Source organism: Engystomops pustulosus, chromosome 9 (assembly GCF_040894005.1).
Source record: "Engystomops pustulosus chromosome 9, aEngPut4.maternal, whole genome shotgun sequence".
In the NCBI taxonomy this organism is placed as follows: domain Eukaryota; kingdom Metazoa; phylum Chordata; class Amphibia; order Anura; family Leptodactylidae; genus Engystomops; species Engystomops pustulosus.
This window is the reverse complement of record NC_092419.1, coordinates 97,730,570-97,753,433: the sequence shown is the minus strand read 5'-3', so window position 1 is coordinate 97,753,433 and position 22,864 is coordinate 97,730,570. Positions and strand designations below refer to the sequence as shown.

Genomic DNA, 22,864 nt, shown 5'->3' with positions numbered 1-22,864 from the left:
CCTCCCACATGTGTTTTTAAGCACATCCGAAACGCAACACGTGAATGCTTCCTTATTAATCTGAGCTAACAAATAATTTTGCCTTTTTTGTGAAATTATACCATCAAATATTTTATGATTTTTTTTTCCAGTTTTCCCAGACTAAAATGCATTTAGAGAATCACAATGTGAGGATAATCTCATAAATGTGTTTATAATTTTGTGTTTTTCAGTGATTTTTACCTCACACAATTACATTAAAATGATACTACGATATCAAGAGATGTTCACAACGCAGTTTTGTGCTTCCCCCCCCCCCCCAATTTCCCTTACTAAAATGCAAGCAATAAAACGCAATCCAGCATAACACGAACATGTTCACACAGTAATTATAAAATTTTGTGTTTTTAGAGATTTTTACCTCATAAAATTACATTAAAATACTACGATACCAAGTGATTTGCTGAATGCAGGTTGACCATTTTCTATCTTTGTTTTCCCAAGACTCAGGGTGAAGACACACGGGGCATTTTTAGGCCGTTTTTAGTTAGTGCGTTTTCACATAGTTTTTGGCAGGTTTGACCAATTATCTTAATTCAAACTGGTCAAAAACGCATGCGTTTTTAACGATGTGAAAACGCACTAACTAAAAACGGCCTAAAAACGCCACGTGTGTCTTCACCCTAAGGGTGAAGACACACGTGGCGTTTTTGGGCCGTTTTTACTAAGTGCGTTTTCAGATCGTTAAAAACGCATGCGTTAAAAAACGCATCCGTTTTTAATAACGCATGCGTTTTTGTCCGTTTTTCCGAAATTGCGCAAAGAAAAACGGACAAAAACGCATGCGTTTTCAAAAAACGCATGCGGTTTTAAAAAACGGATGCGTTTTCTAACGCATGCGTTTTTAACGATCTGAAAACGCACTTAGTAAAAACGGCCCAAAAACGCCACGTGTGTCTTCACCCTAAGGGTGAAGACACACGTGGCGTTTTTAGGCCGTTTTTGGGCCGTTTTTAGTTAGTGCGTTTTCACATCGTTAACTCAGCATGTCAGTTCACTCCCGCGGTGCAGCGTTCGGGCCGTGCGTTCCCAGCAGCTTGCGTTGCGAGTGTGATGCGAGTTTTTAGTGCGTTTTCAAATCGTTAAAAACGCATGCGTTAAAAAATGCATGACAGGTTTGCATGACATGACAATTGCATGACAGGTTTGAGCAATTATCTTAACTCAAACTGGTCAAAACGCAATGTTAACGCATGCGTTATCAAGACGCATGCACTAAAGTATTGTTAACACATGGGTTAACATCGCGTTTACAATGCGTTTTGTAAACGCAAATGTAAACACTAATGTAATCACCTCTCCTCAGCTGTTGTAATGTGTTTCAAACGCAATGAAAACACAGGCCAAAACGCAACGTGTGAACGCGCCCTGACTTTTTTTTTTTGTCAAAAAAACATCTGAAATCCCCCTCATGCTGAATTTAATCCTGTGGATCAGGATAGATAACCCTTTAGGGCGCAGTCACACGATGCGTTGTGTTTTTTGGGACGTTTTTGACGCATTCTAAAGGCTTCGGGCCTGGATCACATGCTGAGGTAACATTGCATTTCCATTGCATTTGCTAAGACGCAAAGTTACCTGAGCTTGTGTTCAAGGCTGAAGCCTTTGGAACGCATCAAAAAAACGCAACATATCATGTGAACGCGCCCTGAATAGCACGAAAATTGCAGACATCTCCCCTCCAAAATTGAGCTAAAAATGTGCCTTCATGTAACACGTGAACTCGCAGCGGATTCTCAGGTTTGGGGGCAGATTGTCCACAGAATTTTGAGGAGAAATCCGCAGCAAAAGAAGAAATATTTCCAGTGCAGAAAAACATCTTTACTAGATTAGAAATCAATGTGAATACAATAATCGTGTATTACGCCGTTATTCCACACACAAAGCGAGGAGTGATCCGGAGCGCGCACACATTTAGGTACGGAAATCCCGCCACGTAAAAGTGATTGTGATTCTGACAAAATTAGAGCAGACATTGCATTTTTTTTTTCCATGTGGAAATTCTTGTGCGATGCGGGAAAAACTTTATTTTATTTGCTTTCCTTTTTAGTGTTCGTTTTGGTTTTTTTTGTTCATTGGATTGTAAATATCCACAAACAAACTTTGTATTTTTGTGTATTTTGATGAGAAATGTCAGATCCTAGGTCTAGGAGAGAAGAGGTTAAAAACCGCAGACAAATGTGGATCCAAAAACATACTACATATAGTATCTTACATACAATATGCACACAAATAGCGTGCAGAAAAAAAATTCATGTGGTTTTTCTACAGCCTCAGGCTGGATTCACACGACCGGTGCCCGCCGTACCGTAGCACGGCAGCACGCGGGGAGAGGAGGAGGGGGAGAGCGCTGCTCACCCCCGCCCCTCTCCATAGGGATATATGGCGCACGGCGCCGTATGCCCTGAAAAAATAGGACATGTCCTATTTTTTCACGGGGCACGGAGCAATACGGTGCCGCACGTGTGCTGCACCATACCGCTCCCGTAGGGCCCCGCGCTCCCATTGCCATCTATGGGGGACGTATATCGGCCGTATATACGTCAGCCGTATATATACGCCCCCCTTGCGTTAGTGTGAATGCAGCCTATGTCTTCCTTCTTACACAGCGGGGAATTTATTGTGCGCCAGTGTATGATCGCGGCAGATATACCCAGAGGCATAGGTCTGGCGCAGTCTTGCTTAAAAAACTTTTTTTTTTTTTTTTTTTAAAGATGGGCAAACTACACCAATGGTGGACGCGCCTCTCCTTGCCCATATGGCATGGAGGTGAAATAGCCACAAAATGGTCACAATTTTTTTGGTGTAGAAGCACTGCTAAATGTTGCTATTCCGAAAATGTTGAAAAATGCTGGATTGCAAGAGAGTGAATAAATAAAAGTGGTTTTTTTTATGGAAATTGCAGGGAAAAAAAATCTGTGCATAACCCTAGTCTACTGTACATTAAACTACATGTTGCAATTTTACATGTGAGCAGCAGATGGCGTGGGAGTACACACAAAACATCAGGTTTAGGCCTCTTGCACATGGACATGAGGTCGAATACATCCACATTGGAGAGATGGAGGGATGATCCCAAATACTTACTAAAAAAAAATCCACAAAATTAGACACACATTTCCAGACTTCCCATATCTCCCCATGTGTTTGGTCATATGAGGTGACACAACCTTGTAGGACGCAATTTGGCCTTTTTTTAAAAGGGGTTGTCCGGCTACCTCCTTCTTCCAAAAACAGCGCCACACCTGACCATGGCTAGTGGCGGTATTGCACCTTAGGTCTATAGAGATGAATGGAGCGGAGCTGCAGTACCAGGAACTACCCATGCTCAGGTGCTGTTTTTGGAAGAAAGCAGTCAAGTTTTTACGCCCTTTTAACGTTGCATTCGAAAATAATGTACATTTCATCATATAAGAAGTGCCAAAGAGCAGATGTATTCTGCATCTCATAGATTTCAATAGGAATCCACAATCCTATATACAAAGCTAGTGAGCGGGCAGATAACCAAGCCCTGCAAATCCACAGCTCAGCCTCTGACTGTACAGATCAGTTGTGTGAACACAGTCTTTAGTCTTTCTCCTATATAGTCTGACTTGGTGTGTCCTGGTCGGGAATAGAGAAATCCTGCAGCGGTGCCAACCCGAGAGGTCAATTTGTATGTGGCTTACCCATAGGAACCCGAAAATGCAGCCATAGCAGTAAAGAGGGTCTGTATTGGAGCCGCTATAACGCTTCCAGTATCTCCCCATGTCGCAGATACACAGCAGCACAAACCACCACAAACTTTACCTTCTTTAAATGTCTTTTTTAATTAATTTACCTTTTTTTTTTTTTAATGCAAGTATTTAATAAGAGCCCGGCCAGGAGACTACAAATAACACTGTACTAGACCCGAACGCAAGTAGAAACAGAACATTATAGATATGGAAGTACAATGTGCAATAAGAAAGCGAGTACATCAGTGCAACAAAGAAAAGTCACGATGCTTGGCAACACACAGGTGGGAACCCATCAATGGGAACTATTTAGGATATGATCGGGGGGTTAGTAATAAAAATTAAAATGTCAACATATCAGCTTTGCCATTGATCACACATACTCTAGGTCAGTGATGGCTAACCTATGGCACTGGTGCCAGAGGTGGCACTCAGAGCCCTTTCTGTGGGCACTCAGGCCATCACCAGAGATGACTCCAGGTATCTTCCTGCAGTCCCAGACAGCCCAGGACTTGCTATGCACAGAGCTATATTAAAGTGACAGCTGTACCTGGGACTATTTTCTGCTTTATTGGTGTCCTCAGGTGCTGGTATCAATGAAAACTGTGACAGAGAAGAGAGTATAAACCACAAATTAAATTTCTGTGTTGGCACTTTGCGATAAATTAGTGGGTCTTTGTTGTAGTTTGGGCACTCAGTCTCTAAAAGGTTCGCCATCGCTGCTCTAGGTATTACAGCACCAGGGAAAAGTTAGTCCCAGGACTGTCAGGAGATAGTGGCATCCAGTAGAGGGGGTCTTAGACCCCCCACACCCTGCGGCACAGGCTCCACTAGATACAAGGAGGACGGATCATCCCCTTCTCTATTCTTTTCACATCATCTCTGTTCACAGTTAAGGTATAAGTGCAAAAAAAAAAAAGCACAAAAATAAAAGTCCTAAAAATGATGATTGTTTTTCATCCATTCGTTTCTTTTTCCATTAAAAGTTGTACATTACAGAAATGATGAATTAAAATCAGAGTCTTGTGATAGCCATTGGATTCAGTGTTCAGGCAAAAAGTGGGGGATGTAGAAATAATAATTTAAAAATGGAATAAGAATATCATAAAACTTTAAAGGGGTATTCCAATCTACAGCAGAATGGGGGGTGACTTCCCATCTCATGACCACGGTCGCCATGCATGGTCCTATTTATAACGGACATTCCACTTCCGAGAAAGACGGGGAATTCTTTCCACCAGCAATTGGACTGTGGTGTATATCACTTTAACCCCCATAGAAGTAAAACTGGTGAATTATTGGGTTTTGGGCGATCCCACTGTCTCCTATGATAAACATCTATGACATCCACAAGATTCAGGTCACCCCCATCTCAAGGATATGGTCCCAGGACCACCGTGAATGGAGAATGTAGTCAACCACCATAGAAGTGAATGATGGGAGTTGCACGTGTGACACCACCGCTCCAATCAGATGGGACCAAGTAAGACCCAAATCTGTCAACAATGATGGCATTCCCATATGTCAGAGATGAGAAGACCCCATTGCCGTTCATATAGCCCCAGACTTTAGTATATAATGATACGATGTTAGGCTGCCATAGTACAACTACAGGAGCCCAAATTCTCAATCAGTGTGTGATTCAGTATAATGCAGATGTGTGACCGCCGGGTGCCACTAGTGCTTATGCTCTGAAGCCCATTAGGCCCGGGGGATTGCTGAGGTATCACTGTCTCTCTGTTACTTCCATCTTTGCGGTCAGAGGTGAAGCTCTTCTTCAGTTCCGTTTCCAACATGGACGCCGCCGTTCATTTCCCGTACAGTGTCTATACCCAGATACCCCAGGAGAATGTCACTCCGCCTGCGAGATAGGTGCAGGATATCCTCCGCCAGTGATTGGACTGTAGTGTATCGGACTTTATCCAAGTCAAACATGTCCTTTAAATACTGCACTATCTGGTGCTGTGGGGAGAAACAAGCAGAATCGGGTTATAATACATAGATGGGCGCGCAATCCACCACCACATGTCACATTGCACAAAGATGGATCCTATAATATATGGCACAGAATGAAAAAACTGTAGATATAAAAATCAGATTAAAAAAAATGTCATTTTATATTGAGAGAGATCATATAAACCCATCCTGAGTTAATGTAATGTTAAAGTAGGGGTCCCGCAGTGAAGACCCTCACTTTGGAGCACGTCTAGAGGACTGAGCGTTACATATTCTGTGCATTACATATTCTGTGCATTGATTTCACTGGGATCAGTGTAAAAAGGGGTTTAACAGACAAAAGTACATAATAAAATATATATATTTTATATACTGTTACATACAAGATGTAACTCCAGCTAGAATTTTTTGGGTCTCTGTGACAATTGAGTTTTAAAACTTTTGGGTTATCATAAGAACCAGGATTAACAATACAGCTTCATTACAGACACCTTTAATAACTGTTATAGCTGTTTATTGTAGCCTGAGGCTAAAGTACAGTGACTTACCAACATCCAGAGGTTCGTTTGTAACTAGGGGTCGTCTGTAAGTCAGGTGTTCTTAAGTAGGGGACCGCCTATACTTACCTTAAAGAAATTACATATTTCTGTTAAATTTTCTTTTGGACCTAGAAATCCAAATGCCAGTACAGGGCTGACATGCTCCGATACGGAGTAGAAATGTGATATGAAGCCATCTGGGACCTGAAAAGTATAATAAATCACCCTATAAAACTAATAATACATATTAAAAGAACATCTACCGCGAGGATGAAGGACTGTAAACTAAGCAAACAGACATACTGGTGTGCGCCCCCTCGTGCAGGATATGCTCTTCTTGGAGCTCTATGTGTAAAAAAAAAAAAGGTTTTTTAAAATGATGCAAATGAACCTGAGGGGCTCCAAAGATGTTAATGGAGCCTGGAGCCCCTCATGCTCATTTGCATAATTCCTAAACCCATTTTTTTTCCTAAAAACCAGGGCGTATGAAGCTTAAAAGAAGAGCAGATCCTGCCATAGGGGGCACATACCAGCATGTCAGTGTGCTGGGTTTACAATTCTTCATCCTTTAACATCCATATATCTCTTCAATAACTTAGAGTATATTTTCCATGATGTTACACCTGTCAGAGTATTCTCTCTGGGCTCACTAAGTATACACTAAGATACTAAACAAATCTAAAAATTTGCATGGATTTATTTCCCCCGGAATTCTTACCATGAGAAGCCTCCTTTTTGCTTTCAGAACCGACCAGCAGGCTGTCGCCAAGGCCTGGGGAGACACAAGAAGGAGTAAATGTCTACAATCCATGTATCAGTGCACATACAGGACTCTGCCACTCTGTTACTCCTCCTGGAAATGTATGAAGAGACTTCTGGTACCGTCCAATCCCTCCTCACTTTACAAAATACATGGATGTTAAAGCCCTTATTATACTTATTGCGGATGTGACACTTAATAAATAATAATAAAGTTTATTATTATTATAAAGTTTATTGCGACTTACTGTCTCCTTGAAGCTGTCAGACAGCCAGCGGTTACGTAATACAGCGATCACAGAGGAAGGGGGGTTTTCGAGGTCCTCAAAGGCATCCATTAGGATAAAATCCAGTGCAATGTCAAAGAAATTCATGGAGACGACCTGGAAGGAGGAAGATGACAATTACTTACTTGCTGTAAATGTCTATAGACGCTGAGTAACCCCTTATATCAGCTGATCCATGGGGGAGTCGGGTGTCACTCCATGATTGGTTAGCATGGAGGTCATCAATTGACTTTGATCAGAAAGCCTCTTTAAAATCATAGTGTGACATAATGGATATATCTGTAACTCTGTATAGAAGTCCCATATGAGACCACAGCCGCTACTGTATATCCCATATAAGCAGCACACACAATAACAATCCTCTCTCTGTATTATCCTGCAAGTGGCTCCATAGGGAGACATCTTCTGGTAATCATACATGTTTTCATCGCAGGCTTCTCCCCAGGCGCAGCTCCCTGATCTCACCATAATAACAGCGGGCAAGTACAAGAGCCAAATGGAAATCTATGCTTTATAATTATGATCGGTCACATCCCTGATGGGAGACACTGTGGGATTACAAGCATTCAGTGGTGGGATCTCTGCTCAGTGCAGATACATGGACCATCTAGCCCTGAGATTTTAGTGTGCAGACTGTATATCCTTCCCCTTACGCCATAGTACAGGACTGCCATGCCGTACTATAAGCCATCCTTACCCCTCGTCCTTCAAGTTCCCTCTGTGTGGTGGGCCACGTCTCTTCCTTTGAAGCATAGAGCAGCATCTCTTCATAATTCTCCATGAATCCCTTGGGGTTCTAGAGGTTCACAATGTAAAGATCTTATTCAGTGATTGTCTTACACCGCAGCACACATCAATGTACAATAATAATAATAATAATTCTTTATTTATATGGTGCACACAGATTACACAGCACTGAACAAAGAATGTCAAATCAGTCCCTGTCCCCATGGGGCTCACAATCTAAACAATCTAACAGTATGTTTTGGAGTGTGGGAGGAAACCGGAGGACCCGGAGGAAACCCACACAACCACAGAGAGAACATACAAACTCTTTGCAGATGTTGACTTCGGTGGGATTCAAACCCAGGACCCCAGCGCTGCAAGGCAGAAGTGCTACTCACTCCGCCACCGTGCCGCCCACAATGGCGTCTTACCTTCTCAGCCTTCACCATAAGACCTTTCACCATCTGCTTCCCAACTTCACCAAAAAAGAGCCGATTCCCTTCATCCTGGAGCAACAGCTGAAAGAGAAAAATCAGATTGGTAACTAATTTCTTACTTCATTCTACTGCTAGAACATTTCACCTTAGTAACAGGACATGTTGGTTTAGGTACCTTGAAGGCCTGGCGGACACAGTAGAGTTTTGCCAAAAAGTCCTGGTCGTTGTAGCAGTCCAGCAGCTCAGTCCTGTGGTCACACATAAAAGGTAAAAACACATTGGGGGTCATTTACTAAGGGCCCGATTCACGTTTTCCCGAAGTGTTACCCGAATATTTCCGATTTGCGCCGATTTTCCCTGCATTGCCCCGGGATTTTGGCACATGCGATCGGATTGTGGCGCATCGGCGCCGACATGCACGCGACGGAAATCCGGGGGGCGAACGAAAACCCAACGGATTCGGAAAAACTGCCGCATTAAAAAAAAAAAAAAAAAAAAGTGTCGCGGCGCTTACCTTCACCAGGAATAGGCCGGTGAACTTCAGTGCATTCCGGCGGGCCTCGGGGAACTTCAGCGCAGCAGCGCCACCTGGTGAACGTCGGAGGAACTACCTTAGTAAATCCCGGCCGGACCCGAATCCACTGCAGAGAACGCGAATGGACCGGGTAAGTAAATCTGCCCCATTGGATACCATCAGCCAATCCAATAGCGACACTTAGGATCCCAATTTCTGTGATCAGTGATTCTACCCCTATCAATCCAGAGTATGTGACATTTGGTAAGTGGTTAGTAGATGTTCCTAGACGCTGCAGGCAGTGTGTTGCACATATTACTCCCATCATCTCTACCCCGCCCCCCTCCACCATTATCACAGAGAGGAGAATGACAGACCCAGCACCAGAGCTTAAATTCTCCGGACAGTATTACTTCTCTTTATCAGCTTTGTAAAGTCAAATTCTTCAGATTTTTTGCCAACAATCACAAATTCATCTAAATGTGGCTTACAGACATCTAGATGCAAGCTACATACCCAACCTCACTCACAGAACGGAACGGGAATTCACGTACAAATTTTGGGAAAAAAAATTGAATGTAAAAACATCCCCCATACACTGACGTATCTCACCTCAGGGTCCGGCAAGGTACTTCCCCACATTTAACCATCTTCATTGCCTCCTCATAGGCCGCGGCAGGCTTGGAGGGTAGGAACGGACCCTCGTTCAGTTGTATGGACTCAAAAAGCTGAGAAAGGGGAGAAAGGGGGGCATTATAAAGAGGTCAGAGACAATAATGTGATGTGAGGACAAAACACACTATGGGGAGGAGTAATCAAAACTTCTGCAGAGACACTTGGGCAATGACAGCTGGCATCAGGTTCCTATGGGCAGTGCCGTTACCATAACCTCACCCTAGTATCGCAAAATAATTCAGCCTGGACCGGCTGTGTGGACTGCAATGCAGATTTCATGCAAGTTCCACATTTCCTATTAGAGTCGTGTTAACATGAACCTGGCACATATATAAGCACCTGTACGACCCTATTACCATGGCTGACATGCCCAGTGCTCGTTCAGAGGGTGCACTAGGGATGTGGCTGTGACTGTGCACCTATTTTCTATTTCTACAAAGTATATCAATCATTGTGTAATGGGCAGCATAAAAAGAAAATAGATGCACCATTTACAAAGACAAATCACTGGAAAACAGGGCGGCCATTGTCTGGAAAGCGGTGATGGTGTCCTACACAATGATGTTGAAGCCGGTGGGTATTCTTAAGTTGTACCCTCCAAATAGAGTCTTAGGGTGCATTCAGATGGCTGAAATTGGGGCTGTGATCTGCTCTATGGCTCCCGGTCACGGTGCACAAGTCATCTGCCTATGGAGGGAGGAGGGCGAGGAACGCTCACCTCCTGCTCCCGGCCCGGTGCTCGCCCGGGATCTGGTCCGTCTGCAGTTTATGTAGCAATATACACTTACTGGTTGATATGCATATACCCAAAGCTAAATAGGAATAAGGAGGTGAGGAGAGAACAGTTAATTGTCTAATACATCTACCCACTACCTCCGCTGCTGAGAAGAAGGATTCATCCGATATTGTGCTGATTTCATCATCCATTTGTATTTGCCTCCGTCCCTCCAGTAATGGGATCATCAGGGCGCCTTCTGTATGGAGAAACAAGTGAAGACTACTTACATTTTGTACATACAGGAGATGCAAGTAGTCGGACCCCCACTGATCTGTAGGCTTTCCTATATAAGGGGATACTTTATATCAGATTCTATACAGCCCGCAGCTCACCCAGGTCCAGCAGCATGCTCTCAGAGGGAATGTTTGTTCCAAATTCTTCCTGTAAATTGTAGGCACGGCTCAGCAAGGACTCCAGCTTTCCTGCAAACTCTTTGCTCTGGGATGTCTAGAATAAATAAATGGAGAGGAATTTCTGTGTTACAATGAAAGCAAACGCTTACAAGTCATTTACCAACCTCCCTAACACCTAGTACAGAACTACAAGATAGGTTCCATAGGTTTGTTCCTAAGTTGAATTTGTATGTAAGTCGAAACTGTATATTTTATAATTGAAGCTCCAGACAATATTTTTTTTTGTTTCGGTTTCAAAATGTTGTGCTGTAATGGGACCAAGGATTATCCATAAAGCTTCATTACAGACACCTTACAGCTGATCATTGCAGTCTGGGACATGTCGGCACATAATGAAGATACAGTGCGCATATGCCAATGCTCCCAAGAGCTTAGTGACGTCACCGGCTCTCAGGAACGAGGTGGGGGGGGGGGGGGGGGGTTTCAAGCACGCAAGGCGCGCGCATTGTTATGAATGTGCCCGAGCGCCAGGCGACATGTATCAGGGGCTTAGGAGCGCCGAATGGGGTCATATGCCTGTTGATAATTCGATTTTTCATCAAAACTGCGGATTTCCGTGCCATATCACGACCACCTCCAGCATCGGCTTACCTAGCGCCGTGTAACCGTATGTTTAGGTCAGAATGACTAATTTAAAATGGTAGATTTCCTTTAAGTAGGGGACCTCCTGTATAGTGGCGACACTGCACTATATATACATCGTATATTTAAGGAAAGCCGGAGTAGACATCTTGGAGTTTTTTCTTCAGATTATAATGCACCAGTCCTGTATTGGCTTATTCCTCCCTCAGTCCCGTAGGCACATGCACACTCAGCCAGGCATGTATGTAAGTGAGTGCCAGCCGTAATGACAGATTGAAGTCTAATCTATAAGTAGTTGCACTTATTACCACACTGGGAGATATTAAGCTATAGTAATAATCCTTATTTCTATAGTGTCATCATATTCTATAGCTTTACAAATAATAGGGGACGTATACAAATATAATATTACACAGTACAAACAGTCATATGGAGGGGGTGACACAAGAGCTTACAGTCTATGAGGATGAGGGGGTGACACAAGAGCTTACAGTCTATGAGGATGAGGGGGTGACACAAGAGCTTACAGTCTATGAGGATGAGGGGGTGACACAAGAGCTTACAGTCTATGAGGATGAGGGGGTGACACAAGAGCTTACAGTCTATGAGGATGAGGGGGGACACAAGAGCTTACAGTCTATGAGGATGAGGGGGGACACAAGAGCTTACAGTCCATGAGGATGAAGGGGTGACACAAGAGCTTACAGTCTATGAGGATGAGGGGGTGACACAAGAGCTTACAGTCTATGAGGATGAGGGGGTGACACAAGAGCTTACAGTCTATGAGGATGAGGGGGTGACGCAAGAGCTTACAGTCTATGAGGATGAGGGGGTGACGCAAGAGCTTACAGTCTATGAGGATGAGGGGGTGACGCAAGAGCTTACAGTCTATGAGGATGAGGGGGTGACGCAAGAGCTTACAGTCTATGAGGATGAGGGGGTGACACAAGAGCCTACAGTCTATGAGGATGAGGGTATGACACAAGAGCTTACAGTCTATAAGGATGAGGAGGTGACACAAGAGCTTACAGTCTATGAGGATGAGGGTGTGACACAAGAGCTTACAGTCTATGAGGATGAGGGTATGACACAAGAGCTTACAGTCTATGAGGATGAGGGGTGACACAAGAGCTTACAGTCTATGAGGATGAGGGGGTGACACAAGAGCTTACAGTCTATGAGGATGAGGGGGTGACACAAGAGCTTACAGTCTATGAGGATGAGGGGGTGACACAAGAGCTTACAGTCTATGAGGATGAGGGGGTGACACAAGAGCTTACAGTCTATGAGGATGAGGGGGTGACACAAGAGCTTACAGTCTATGAGGATGAGGGGGTGACACAAGAGCTTACAGTCTATGAGGATGAGGGGGTGACACAAGAGCTTACAGTCTATGAGGATGAGGGGGTGACACAAGAGCTTACAGTCTATGAGGATGAGGGGGGACACAAGAGCTTACAGTCCATGAGGATGAAGGGGTGACACAAGAGCTTACAGTCTATGAGGATGAGGGGGTGACACAAGAGCTTACAGTCTATGAGGATGAGGGGGTGACACAAGAGCTTACAGTCTATGAGGATGAGGGGGTGACGCAAGAGCTTACAGTCTATGAGGATGAGGGGGTGACGCAAGAGCTTACAGTCTATGAGGATGAGGGGGTGACGCAAGAGCTTACAGTCTATGAGGATGAGGGGGTGACGCAAGAGCTTACAGTCTATGAGGATGAGGGGGTGACACAAGAGCCTACAGTCTATGAGGATGAGGGTATGACACAAGAGCTTACAGTCTATAAGGATGAGGAGGTGACACAAGAGCTTACAGTCTATGAGGATGAGGGGTGACAGAAGAGCTTACAGTCTATGAGGAGGGGGGGGTGACACAAGAGCTTACAGTCTATAAGAATGAGGGAGTGACACAAGAGCTTACAGTCTATGAGGATGAGGGGATGACACAAGAGCTTACAGTCTATGAGGATGAGGGGGTGACACAAGAGCTTACAGTCTATAAGAATGAGGGAGTGACACAAGAGCTTACAGTCTATGAGGATGAGGGAGTGACACAAGAGCTTACAGTCTATGAGGATGAGGGGTGACACAAGAGCTTACAGTCTATGAGGATGAGGGGGTGACACATGAGCTTACAGTCTATGAGGATGAGGGGTGACAGAAGAGCTTACAGTCTATGAGGAGGGGGGGGGGGGGTGACACAAGAGCTTACAGTCTATAAGAATGAGGGAGTGACACAAGAGCTTACAGTCTATGAGGATGAGGGGATGACACAAGAGCTTACAGTCTATGAGGAGGGGGGGGTGACACAAGAGCTTACAGTCTATAAGAATGAGGGAGTGACACAAGAGCTTACAGTCTATGAGGATGAGGGAGTGACACAAGAGCTTACAGTCTATGAGGATGAGGGGTGACACAAGAGCTTACAGTCTATGAGGATGAGGGGGTGACACATGAGCTTACAGTCTATGAGGATGAGGGGGTGACACAAGAGCTTACAGTCTATGAGGATGAGGGGGTGACAAGACCTTACAGTCTATGAGGAGGAGGGGGTGACACAAGAGCTTACAGTCTATGAGGATGAGGGGTGACACAAGAGCTTACAGTCTATGAGGATGAGGGGTGACACATGAGCTTACAGTCTATGAGGATGAGGGGGTGACACAAGAGCTTACAGTCTATGTGGATGGGGGGGTGACACAAGAGCTTACAGTCTATGAGGATGAGGGGTGACACAAGAGCTTACAGTCTATGAGGATGAGGGGTGACAGAAGAGCTTACAGTCTATGAGGGGGTGACACAAGAGGCATAAGAGCTTGTATAAAGGTCCACCCATTCTTTTTAAGGTAACAGAAGAAAATAATTGAATAAATAAAATTTCTGCTGCTTTAAGCAGCCATCAGCCGCCACCTTATATACAAAGTCCAAGGTGAAAGTGACTGCAGAGAAGCCGGGAGCTTGGTATCTATCGGCGTTTGCCGGATAACAGACGGGAGAAGGACACAGGACGAGTTAGTAAAGAGAGAGCTCACATTTCATGCAGTGAGTGAGTGTGTGATAAGTCGCCTAAAGAGAAACTTTAGAGTTTTGGTACAAGTCTGATAGATTGGGGCAGGTCTTTCCAGACAATTGGTGCAGCTCAGGAGAAGTCCTGGAGATGTGAGTGAGAGGTAGAGATTAATCTAACATCACTGGGTATGTACTAAAGCAGGGTACTCACGTCTAGTATGCTTGTAGAGGTCTCATAGTGGATTTCACTATGGTGAGCAGTTGGGGTACTGGAGCTGCACCTCTGCCCAATATTCAGGGCCTGCTCCCATTTATGTAAAGCCTCTTCAAAGAGCTCCATCCCTAGAGAGAGAATACAGTCCATTTACCAAACCAGTTCTGATCAACATATGGACAATGTGAACCTTTACATGAACTAGAGTAGATAGATCACCCCCTAAATGTCTCAGAACAGCTCACACAATATTCCTGACTTTTTTTTTGGAGTATATCAGCAATGCATTACTGCAGCCAGTGCTATGTATTGTCCCTGGAGAGATGTGTAATTACACCTTTTGTGGATATTGTTAGTAGCAGCAGGACTGTGATATATGGATTTATATTCTAGGATCGTGGCTTTACCAAGTGCACTTAGGCGTGTCCTCACACTGCTGCGCTCTTAGCTCTCTGTATTGACCCCCTCCACTCTGACTGCTATAGAAGCCTGCTGCATCTTTTACACAGAGCAGCTCATTGCAGAGAAAGCTTAGAGGACATACGCCCATTGCTAAAGTCCAGCTAAAAATAACCATATTTTAGAATTGTCAATAAGAAGTTAGAATGAATAATTTGTGTTTGTAATAAAAAATTTCTTCATAATGTAATTGATGATTTTGTGATTTTTATTATAGTATATTTTACCTTGAACGTAAAGGTTTTCTGCGTTGGAGTCATCAGCGAGCTGCTCATCCATCTCTCGGGACTCCCATGGTGTCAGGGAAGTAGCATTGGCACTGGAAGAGTTGACCGCCACCACCTAACCAAGTGAGGACCAGGACGGAGAATGCGTTTTACTATTGATATTCATGTATTTACTGTATATTTCGGACTATAAGGCGCACCGGAGTATAAGGCGCACCATCAATAAATGCCTGCTAAAACATCTAGGTTCATATATAAGGCGCACCGGATTAGAAGGCGCACCTGATTATAAGGATGAATGACCAGCAGGTGGCAGACCTGTGCACAGTACAAGGAAGCTGTTGTCTGTAAGTACGGTTCATATATATAGCGCACTGGACTAGAAGGTGCACCATTGATTTCCGAGAAAATCAAAGGATTTTTTGTGCGCCTTATAGTCCGAAAAATACGGTAGTGCCTATGTTATTATTTCTCCTAGATTGTTCTGTGTATGATGAGCATCCTGTGATGCTACCCTCCGGTATTGCCACGCTTACCGATGCCAGGCTGTGAGTGGAGCTCGAGTGCTTGCTGGAATGCTTGCTAGGCTCGATGGAGGAGATGCCACTGAGCGTATCATTGCTTTTACTGCTCGGACTTTGCACCCTGTGCGAATATCCTAGAAGAAGACAACAACAAAGGATCGGACCAGCACTCATGGATCTTGTGCGACAATCCCTCATATGACAGAACCTATCCACAGCCTGTACATATTAGTAAATGAACATTTACTTTTTGTTATCCCCCCAAATCCCTATTCCCACCTGACCTTGTGAAGTCAATCACTAACCCTAGAATGGGATTAAGTATGTATCACTGTAGTGGCAATACTAATGAAGCGACGCACCCTTACATATTAGAGGCTTATTGCCGGCAGCTTCCCATCACATCATCGTCTCGGTTCCCCTCTGTTTCTTGTGCTATAATTTTGCCTGTTGTCTTATCTTGTATTAAACACAAGTTCAGATGAAACCCATCTCCGGGGAAGAGGAGCAGCTCTCCCTAGGGGTGGGGAGCTGCCAAAGTGAACCACATCGATTTGTTTTATGGCTTAATAATAGGTTAGTGTGAAGATAAGACGTGGATACGCTGTGATATACACACGGAGGGGTATTCTGTAATCTCTCTGCCATACAAAGTGACTGCAGGACCCACATGCTCCACTCCAGGAGGCTAAATCAGTGAACCATATCAAAGCGACAGAAGCAACAATATATAGCAATGTCAACTGACAAGGACAAGGGATATAGGCTGATAGTAGGAGCCGGCATATAAGATATACAGTATATACATACACTGCACTCACCAGCCATCTAGATTTGCACTCAGGTTAGGGGATACATTTCTCATCACTGGGACCCCCATAGATTACAAGAACGGGGTCGATCGTACCCGAAATGAACAGAGCTGCCGCTCAAACATGCGTCCAAAGACAGTAATTGTGGCAGTATAAAAATGTGTAAATGTGTATAATATGTGGGACTTACTGGGACTGTCACCTATCAGTACTTTATCCCCTTTCCTGTGGACAGGGAAAACCGGACTTTCCACTTTAGTGTCTGGACAACTTCTTTAAATGGAGAGTACAATTTCACATGACATCCCCCTTGCACAGCGCCCCCCTAGCCCTAGGTTTCTGACTGGTATTGCAGCTCCCATTCAATCAAGTAAATCAGACTAAGCTGTAACAAGATTTCCACAATGGTTTGGAGGTCCACGCCACAGAAATAGGAATCGGAGTAGACAAGTACCTTTTTTTTCTTCTTTCCCTCTACTCTTTCCAGTAGGTCTAGAGATCCCCTTTAAATAATTATTAAATAGGTAACTTTCAGACATGGTAGCAATGCCCTTAGGTAACTAATATTATCAGAGAATGGTACGGGAAGGTCTTATTCACACCAGTACATTCCACACCACACAATCTCAGAATTGGAAACCTCAATACAAATTATCTGATGAACCAGAATAACTTTTAATGGCGAATCAGCTGATACTGGAAACAGGACTAGTAACCTTTGGCCTTTGCTGTGACTTACCTTTCTTTACAGAAGAGGAGCGTCTTACAGGTAACAATCCTGGGGGGACAGCACCCGGCTTCAGCTTCTCGCCGCCCGCAGTTATCTGTTTCTTCTTGTGCTTCCGTCTCTTTAGCTGGTGGGCGGCGAGGGCTAAGGCCACAGTGCCCAGAGCGGTGGCAAATAGAACTTTCCGGAGTCCTGGAGACAACCGGAGCTGGGAGAAAGTGTTCTGTAGAGAAACCAAAAATGTAGGCAAGAAGAGTAAGGGGTTGTACTAACTACTCAAGTAGTAACCAACTACTATGCACATACGGGATAGGGCAGTGATGGCGAACCTTTTAGAGGCCGAGTGCCCAAACTACAACCAGGACCCGCTTATTTATCGCAAAGTGCCAACACCGAAATTTAATTTGTGATATATACTCCCTTCTCTGTCACAGTTTTCATTGATACCAGCACTCTGAGGACACCAATAAAGCAGAAAATAGTCCCAGGTACAGCTGTCTCTTTAAAATAGCTCTGTGCACAGCAAGTCCTGGGCTGTCTGTGACTGTAGGAAGTTACCTGGAGTCATCTCTGGTGATGGCCTGAGTGCCCACAGAAAGGGTTCCGAGTGCCACCTCCGGCACCAGTGCCATAGGTTCGCCACCACTGGGATAGGGGATAACAGGCTGATCGAGATGGTCCAACTGCTTGGACACCCTCTGATCACAAGAACGGTGGCCCATTCTCACTAATGTGTGGAGCGGCAGGACGAGCATGCACCCTACCGCTTTATTCAATTGTATTGTAGAGTCAGAAACTGCAGAGCTCCGCACATTCGTAAGAACATTCATGTTCTCTGAATCGCAGGAGGACCATTGTTCTCGTGATTTGTGGGGGACCCACTCCGACCCTCACCAATCATCTTGTTGTCTCCTCTCCTCTAGGAATAAGAAATAGGTGCAAAGACGAAATATCTAACATACCTGTAGGAGGCGCCACAGCAAGTTATAGTGCATGCATCCTATATCTATGGGAATACACTAGAGAATAAACTGAAGCAGAGGGGCACAAACACAACCTGTCACTCGGGCCCCCAGGGGAAAGCAGGCCCCTGTACCACAGCGATCACCAAATTATCCCCTATCCTGTCAATAACTTTAGAACTAGGACCCCTTTAAAGAGAGCCCGTCATGCAAAGGAGAGGGGAGGGGGAACAGGGGTGACATCACTGCCTCTGACCATGTGACCAGCCTCATTTACATAATAAAGAATAGATGATTTTATCATGATTGACTAGATAAAGGCTGGGATGGGATCCTTGTGAGCTGCTCTAACAGGTAGTGGTGACAAAATAGTGACACAGACCTGATGACAGGTGTCCTTTAAATACAATAAAATAGCAGCATGAAATTATATAAAGTAAAATATCGACCCACCCCCTAGCACAAAGGTGAAGGTGCCCCCTGGAGCTACAGGAAGTGAGGGGGATAAGTTTGTCTATTTTATATCATTTCCTGTAGTTAATATTTTAATATATTCTATTCTGGGTTTTGTTTCTACCCTTTGAATAGACCGGAGCGCGTAGAACAGCAAACAGTGTGGCGCTGAGTCACTCAGGTGTAAACAGCAACCTGCTGATACTTTACTTCCTTAAAGTGGCATTTCAATATCTAGATGTTCCCATAACATGGCGGAGGCTGCAGGTGATTGGTGGAGGTCCTATCAGTCCCCATCAATATCCCCCAAATGAATTAGGTGTCTGGAAGGGCACGTGCAGCCACTTCTTCACCTCTAGGTGGCTGCCGGTTACATCTCTTGGCACTCTCCTGCAGTCATATAGAGAATTGAAGCGTTCAGTCGGGGGCACTAAAGGAGGACCCCCATTCTTAAAAACAGACTAGAAATGTATTTTGTGAATCCTGACACAGTGATCAGCGCATCCACTGATAACACAGACACAACATCCCTCCCAGACCTGACAGTGATAAGATCTGCTATTTACCTGTCCAAAGGTTGTGTACAAGAACACGGGGATCTCGGCCACGGTCATAGCCAGCGCCTGGATAATGGACATGCCCTCCGCCCTGTGGAAAGCCATGGTGACCAGGAGGACACAGACCAAGGCCGATCAGTCTACTCCACCGCAGAGGCTGAAGCCTTCCGTCCTTCACTAGAAACAAGGCCCTCAGCACACGGATGTCCCATCTTCAACGTGGACCCTATAAGATCAAGGATGAGACCGGGGTCATATATAGTGTAACAGTATAAACAACACCACAGAAATATTAAAAAAAAAACAGATTTTTTCACTGAAAAAAAACTATTCAGAACACATTTATAACCTCATTGGTACATGTAGAATATAATACACAAAGCAGGTCCTGAGACAACATGACATATACCACAACTGTGGGGGTCCTGTAGTAAGATTGTAACGGAGAGGTTAGAAATATACAAGTCCGGATAGTGAGCTGTGTATGTTTCCATTCACTGACAGGCAGCATGCTGCAAGGGAAAGTGCTATGTTTAGTGTAATAGATGTGTAGTATTGTTATGTATAATGGTACAAGCTATTTATACTATGTGATATGTATAGTTATTTACAGTCGTTTTATACTATTGTAGACTGTACCAATACAAAGCAGTATTATAGGTAATAGGGTTATGTAGTATTATATTATCACAGACGCATATTATGTGTTATGTATAGGGATTAAAAAGGTATCAAATTGTCACGAGTAACTTAAATTGTATCATTATTATTAGATACTTTGTAACCCTACAGTAAAGCATTACCACTGCAGGCAGCATAACACTAGAATAACAGGATGATGTATGTGATGGTCTCATCCAAAGAGACATCAGTAATTCATCAAGGTATAACACATAATAGTAATACATGTGATAATTGGCACTGTAGTATGTAATAACCATAAATAATACAGTAACTCCCTGCACACAGCACATTATATACAGGTGTATAATACAGTAACCCCCCGCACATTATATACAGGTGTATAATACGGTAACTCCCCGCACATTATATACAGGTGTATAATACAGTAACTCCCCGCACATTATATACAGATGTATAATACAGTAACTCCCCGCACATTATATACAGATGTATAATACAGTAACTCCCCGCACATTATATACAGATGTATAATACAGTAACTCCCCGCACATTATATACAGATGTATAATACAGTAACCCCCCGCACATTATATACAGATGTATAATACAGTAACCCCCCGCACATTATATACAGATGTATAATACAGTAACCCCCGCACATTATATACAGATGTATAATACAGTAACCCCCCGCACATTATATACAGATGTATAATACAGTAACCCCCCGCACATTATATACAGATGTATAATACAGTAACCCCCCGCACATTATATACAGATGTATAATACAGTAACCCCCCGCACATTATATACAGATGTATAATACAGTAACTCCCCGCACATTATATACTGATGTATAATACAGTAACTCCCTGCACATTATATACTGATGTATAATACAGTAACTCCCTGCACATTATATACTGATGTATAATACAGTAACTCCCTGCACATTATATACAGATGTATAATACAGTAACTCCCTGCACATTATATACTGATGTATAATACAGTAACTCCCTGCACATTATATACTGATGTATAATACAGTAACTCCCTGCACATTATATACTGATGTATAATACAGTAACTCCCCGCACATTATATACTGATGTATAATACAGTAACTCCCTGCACATTATATACTGATGTATAATACAGTAACTCCCTGCACATTATATACTGATGTATAATACAGTAACTCCCTGCACATTATATACAGGTGTATAATACAGTAACTCCCCGCACATTATATACTGATGTATAATACAGTAACTCCCCGCACATTATATACAGATGTATAATACAGTAACTCCCTGCACATTATATACTGATGTATAATACAGTAACTCCCTGCACATTATATACAGATGTATAATACAGTAACCCCCCGCACATTATATACAGATGTATAATACAGTAACCCCCCGCACATTATATACAGATGTATAATACAGTAACCCCCCGCACATTATATACAGATGTATAATACAGTAACCCCCCGCACATTATATACTGATGTATAATACAGTAACTCCCTGCACATTATATACTGATGTATAATACAGTAACCCCCCGCACATTATATACAGATGTATAATACAGTAACCCCCCGCACATTATATACAGATGTATAATACAGTAACTCCCTGCACATTATATACTGATGTATAATACAGTAACCCCCCGCACATTATATACAGATGTATAATACAGTAACCCCCCGCACATTATATACAGATGTATAATACAGTAACCCCCCGCACATTATATACAGATGTATAATACAGTAACCCCCCGCACATTATATACAGATGTATAATACGGTCACTACCGGCACATACACGCGGGCACAGGCCGGGGCACTGGGCATTACCCGGGCAGCAGTGACAGGTCCCGGCCGCTTCCTGCCTCTAGAAGGGCAGCTTCTCCTCCAACTAAGCGCAGCCGAACCCTGTAGACAGAGCAGCGACCACCTCTGCCAATCGCAAGCGAGACAGCCCGCCCATCTCCTCCTAATAACCAATCAGAAGAGCCGCCGCATTCTCCCTCACACAGGTATGGTTGCATTGACCATACTTCCTGGTGAAGCGCACTCTGATTGGGTAAGCCCTCAGTGTAGGGAAGGGGCGTGTCCGCGGTTAAAGGGACAGTAGCACGTGAAAGAGCAGAGGGCAGGGGTCTGGAGGTGACATTATGTACATGAAGGTTTAGCATTTCTGGGGCCCTGAGCAAAGTCTGGGAGACCCCTAACTCTTATTAATGGTAGAGAAGCAAGATTGTCAGTCATCATTTATACTGTATTCATTATGTGGTGGGCAGCTATGGGCACACAGGGAAGATGAAGGTCAGGGCTCAAAGACATTTCCAAATCTCCCATCATAAAGAGCTTAGAAACCATTGTAACAACACCTTACCCTGTCTCAGACTCTACCCCTAGTGTGCCCACACAGTATGATGCCTCATTAATGACCACCACACTAAATAATGTCCCCTTACCCTACCCCTAGTGTGCCCACACAGTATGATGCCTCATTAATGACCCCCACTCTATATAATGTCCCCTTACTCTATCCCTAATGTGCACACACAGTATGATGCCTCATTAATGACCCTCACACTATATAATGTCCCCTTACCCTACCCCTAGTGCACCCACACTGTATGTTGCCTCATTAATGACCCTCACACTATTTAATGTCCACTTACCCTACCCCTAGTGTGCCCACACAGTACGATGCCTCATTAATGACCCCCACGCTATACATAGTCCCCTTACCTTACCCGTAGTGTGTCCACACCGTTTAATACCCCAATAATGACCCCCACTCTATATAATGTCCCCT

General features: G+C 43.9%; 1 protein-coding gene across 3 annotated transcripts; it reads right to left on the bottom strand.

Annotated features, from left to right (window-relative positions):
• Positions 1-3,829: 3,829 nt before the first annotated feature.
• MIGA2 (mitoguardin 2) lies at positions 3,830-22,026 on the bottom strand. Of its 3 annotated transcripts, none has more exons than XM_072124365.1 (16): positions 21,895-22,026; positions 19,380-19,596; positions 17,411-17,621; positions 15,872-15,993; positions 15,336-15,450; positions 14,647-14,777; positions 10,759-10,873; positions 10,522-10,622; positions 9,586-9,701; positions 8,635-8,707; positions 8,454-8,540; positions 7,994-8,092; positions 7,258-7,392; positions 6,969-7,022; positions 6,338-6,454; positions 3,830-5,717 (listed from the first exon to the last, which is right to left on the bottom strand). In XM_072124365.1, the coding sequence occupies exons 2-16, from the start codon at positions 19,473-19,475 to the stop codon at positions 5,514-5,516; spliced, it is 1,776 nt and encodes a 591-aa protein (XP_071980466.1). In that variant the 5' UTR covers positions 19,476-19,596; positions 21,895-22,026; the 3' UTR covers positions 3,830-5,513. The 3 variants fall into 3 exon arrangements, with proteins under 3 accessions (XP_071980466.1, XP_071980467.1, XP_071980469.1); XM_072124366.1 differs by having other exon boundaries at positions 21,863-22,007; XM_072124368.1 differs by having other exon boundaries at positions 21,853-21,996.
• Between the last annotated feature and the right edge of the window lie 838 nt (positions 22,027-22,864).

What these genes read in the sequence shown, in the direction of transcription:
- MIGA2 (XM_072124365.1), bottom strand. Translation starts at nt 19,475, where the DNA reads ATGGCTTTCCACAGGGCGGAGGGCATGTCCATTATCCAGGCGCTGGCT. An exon ending in CTCCTCTTCTGTAAAGAAAG is followed by an intron (nt 15,994 to 17,410) that starts GTAAGTCACAGC and finishes GTCTTCTTCTAG; the next exon opens with GATATTCGCACAGGGTGCAA. An exon ending in CCACTCACAGCCTGGCATCG is followed by an intron (nt 15,451 to 15,871) that starts GTAAGCGTGGCA and finishes TCACTTGGTTAG; the next exon opens with GTGGTGGCGGTCAACTCTTC.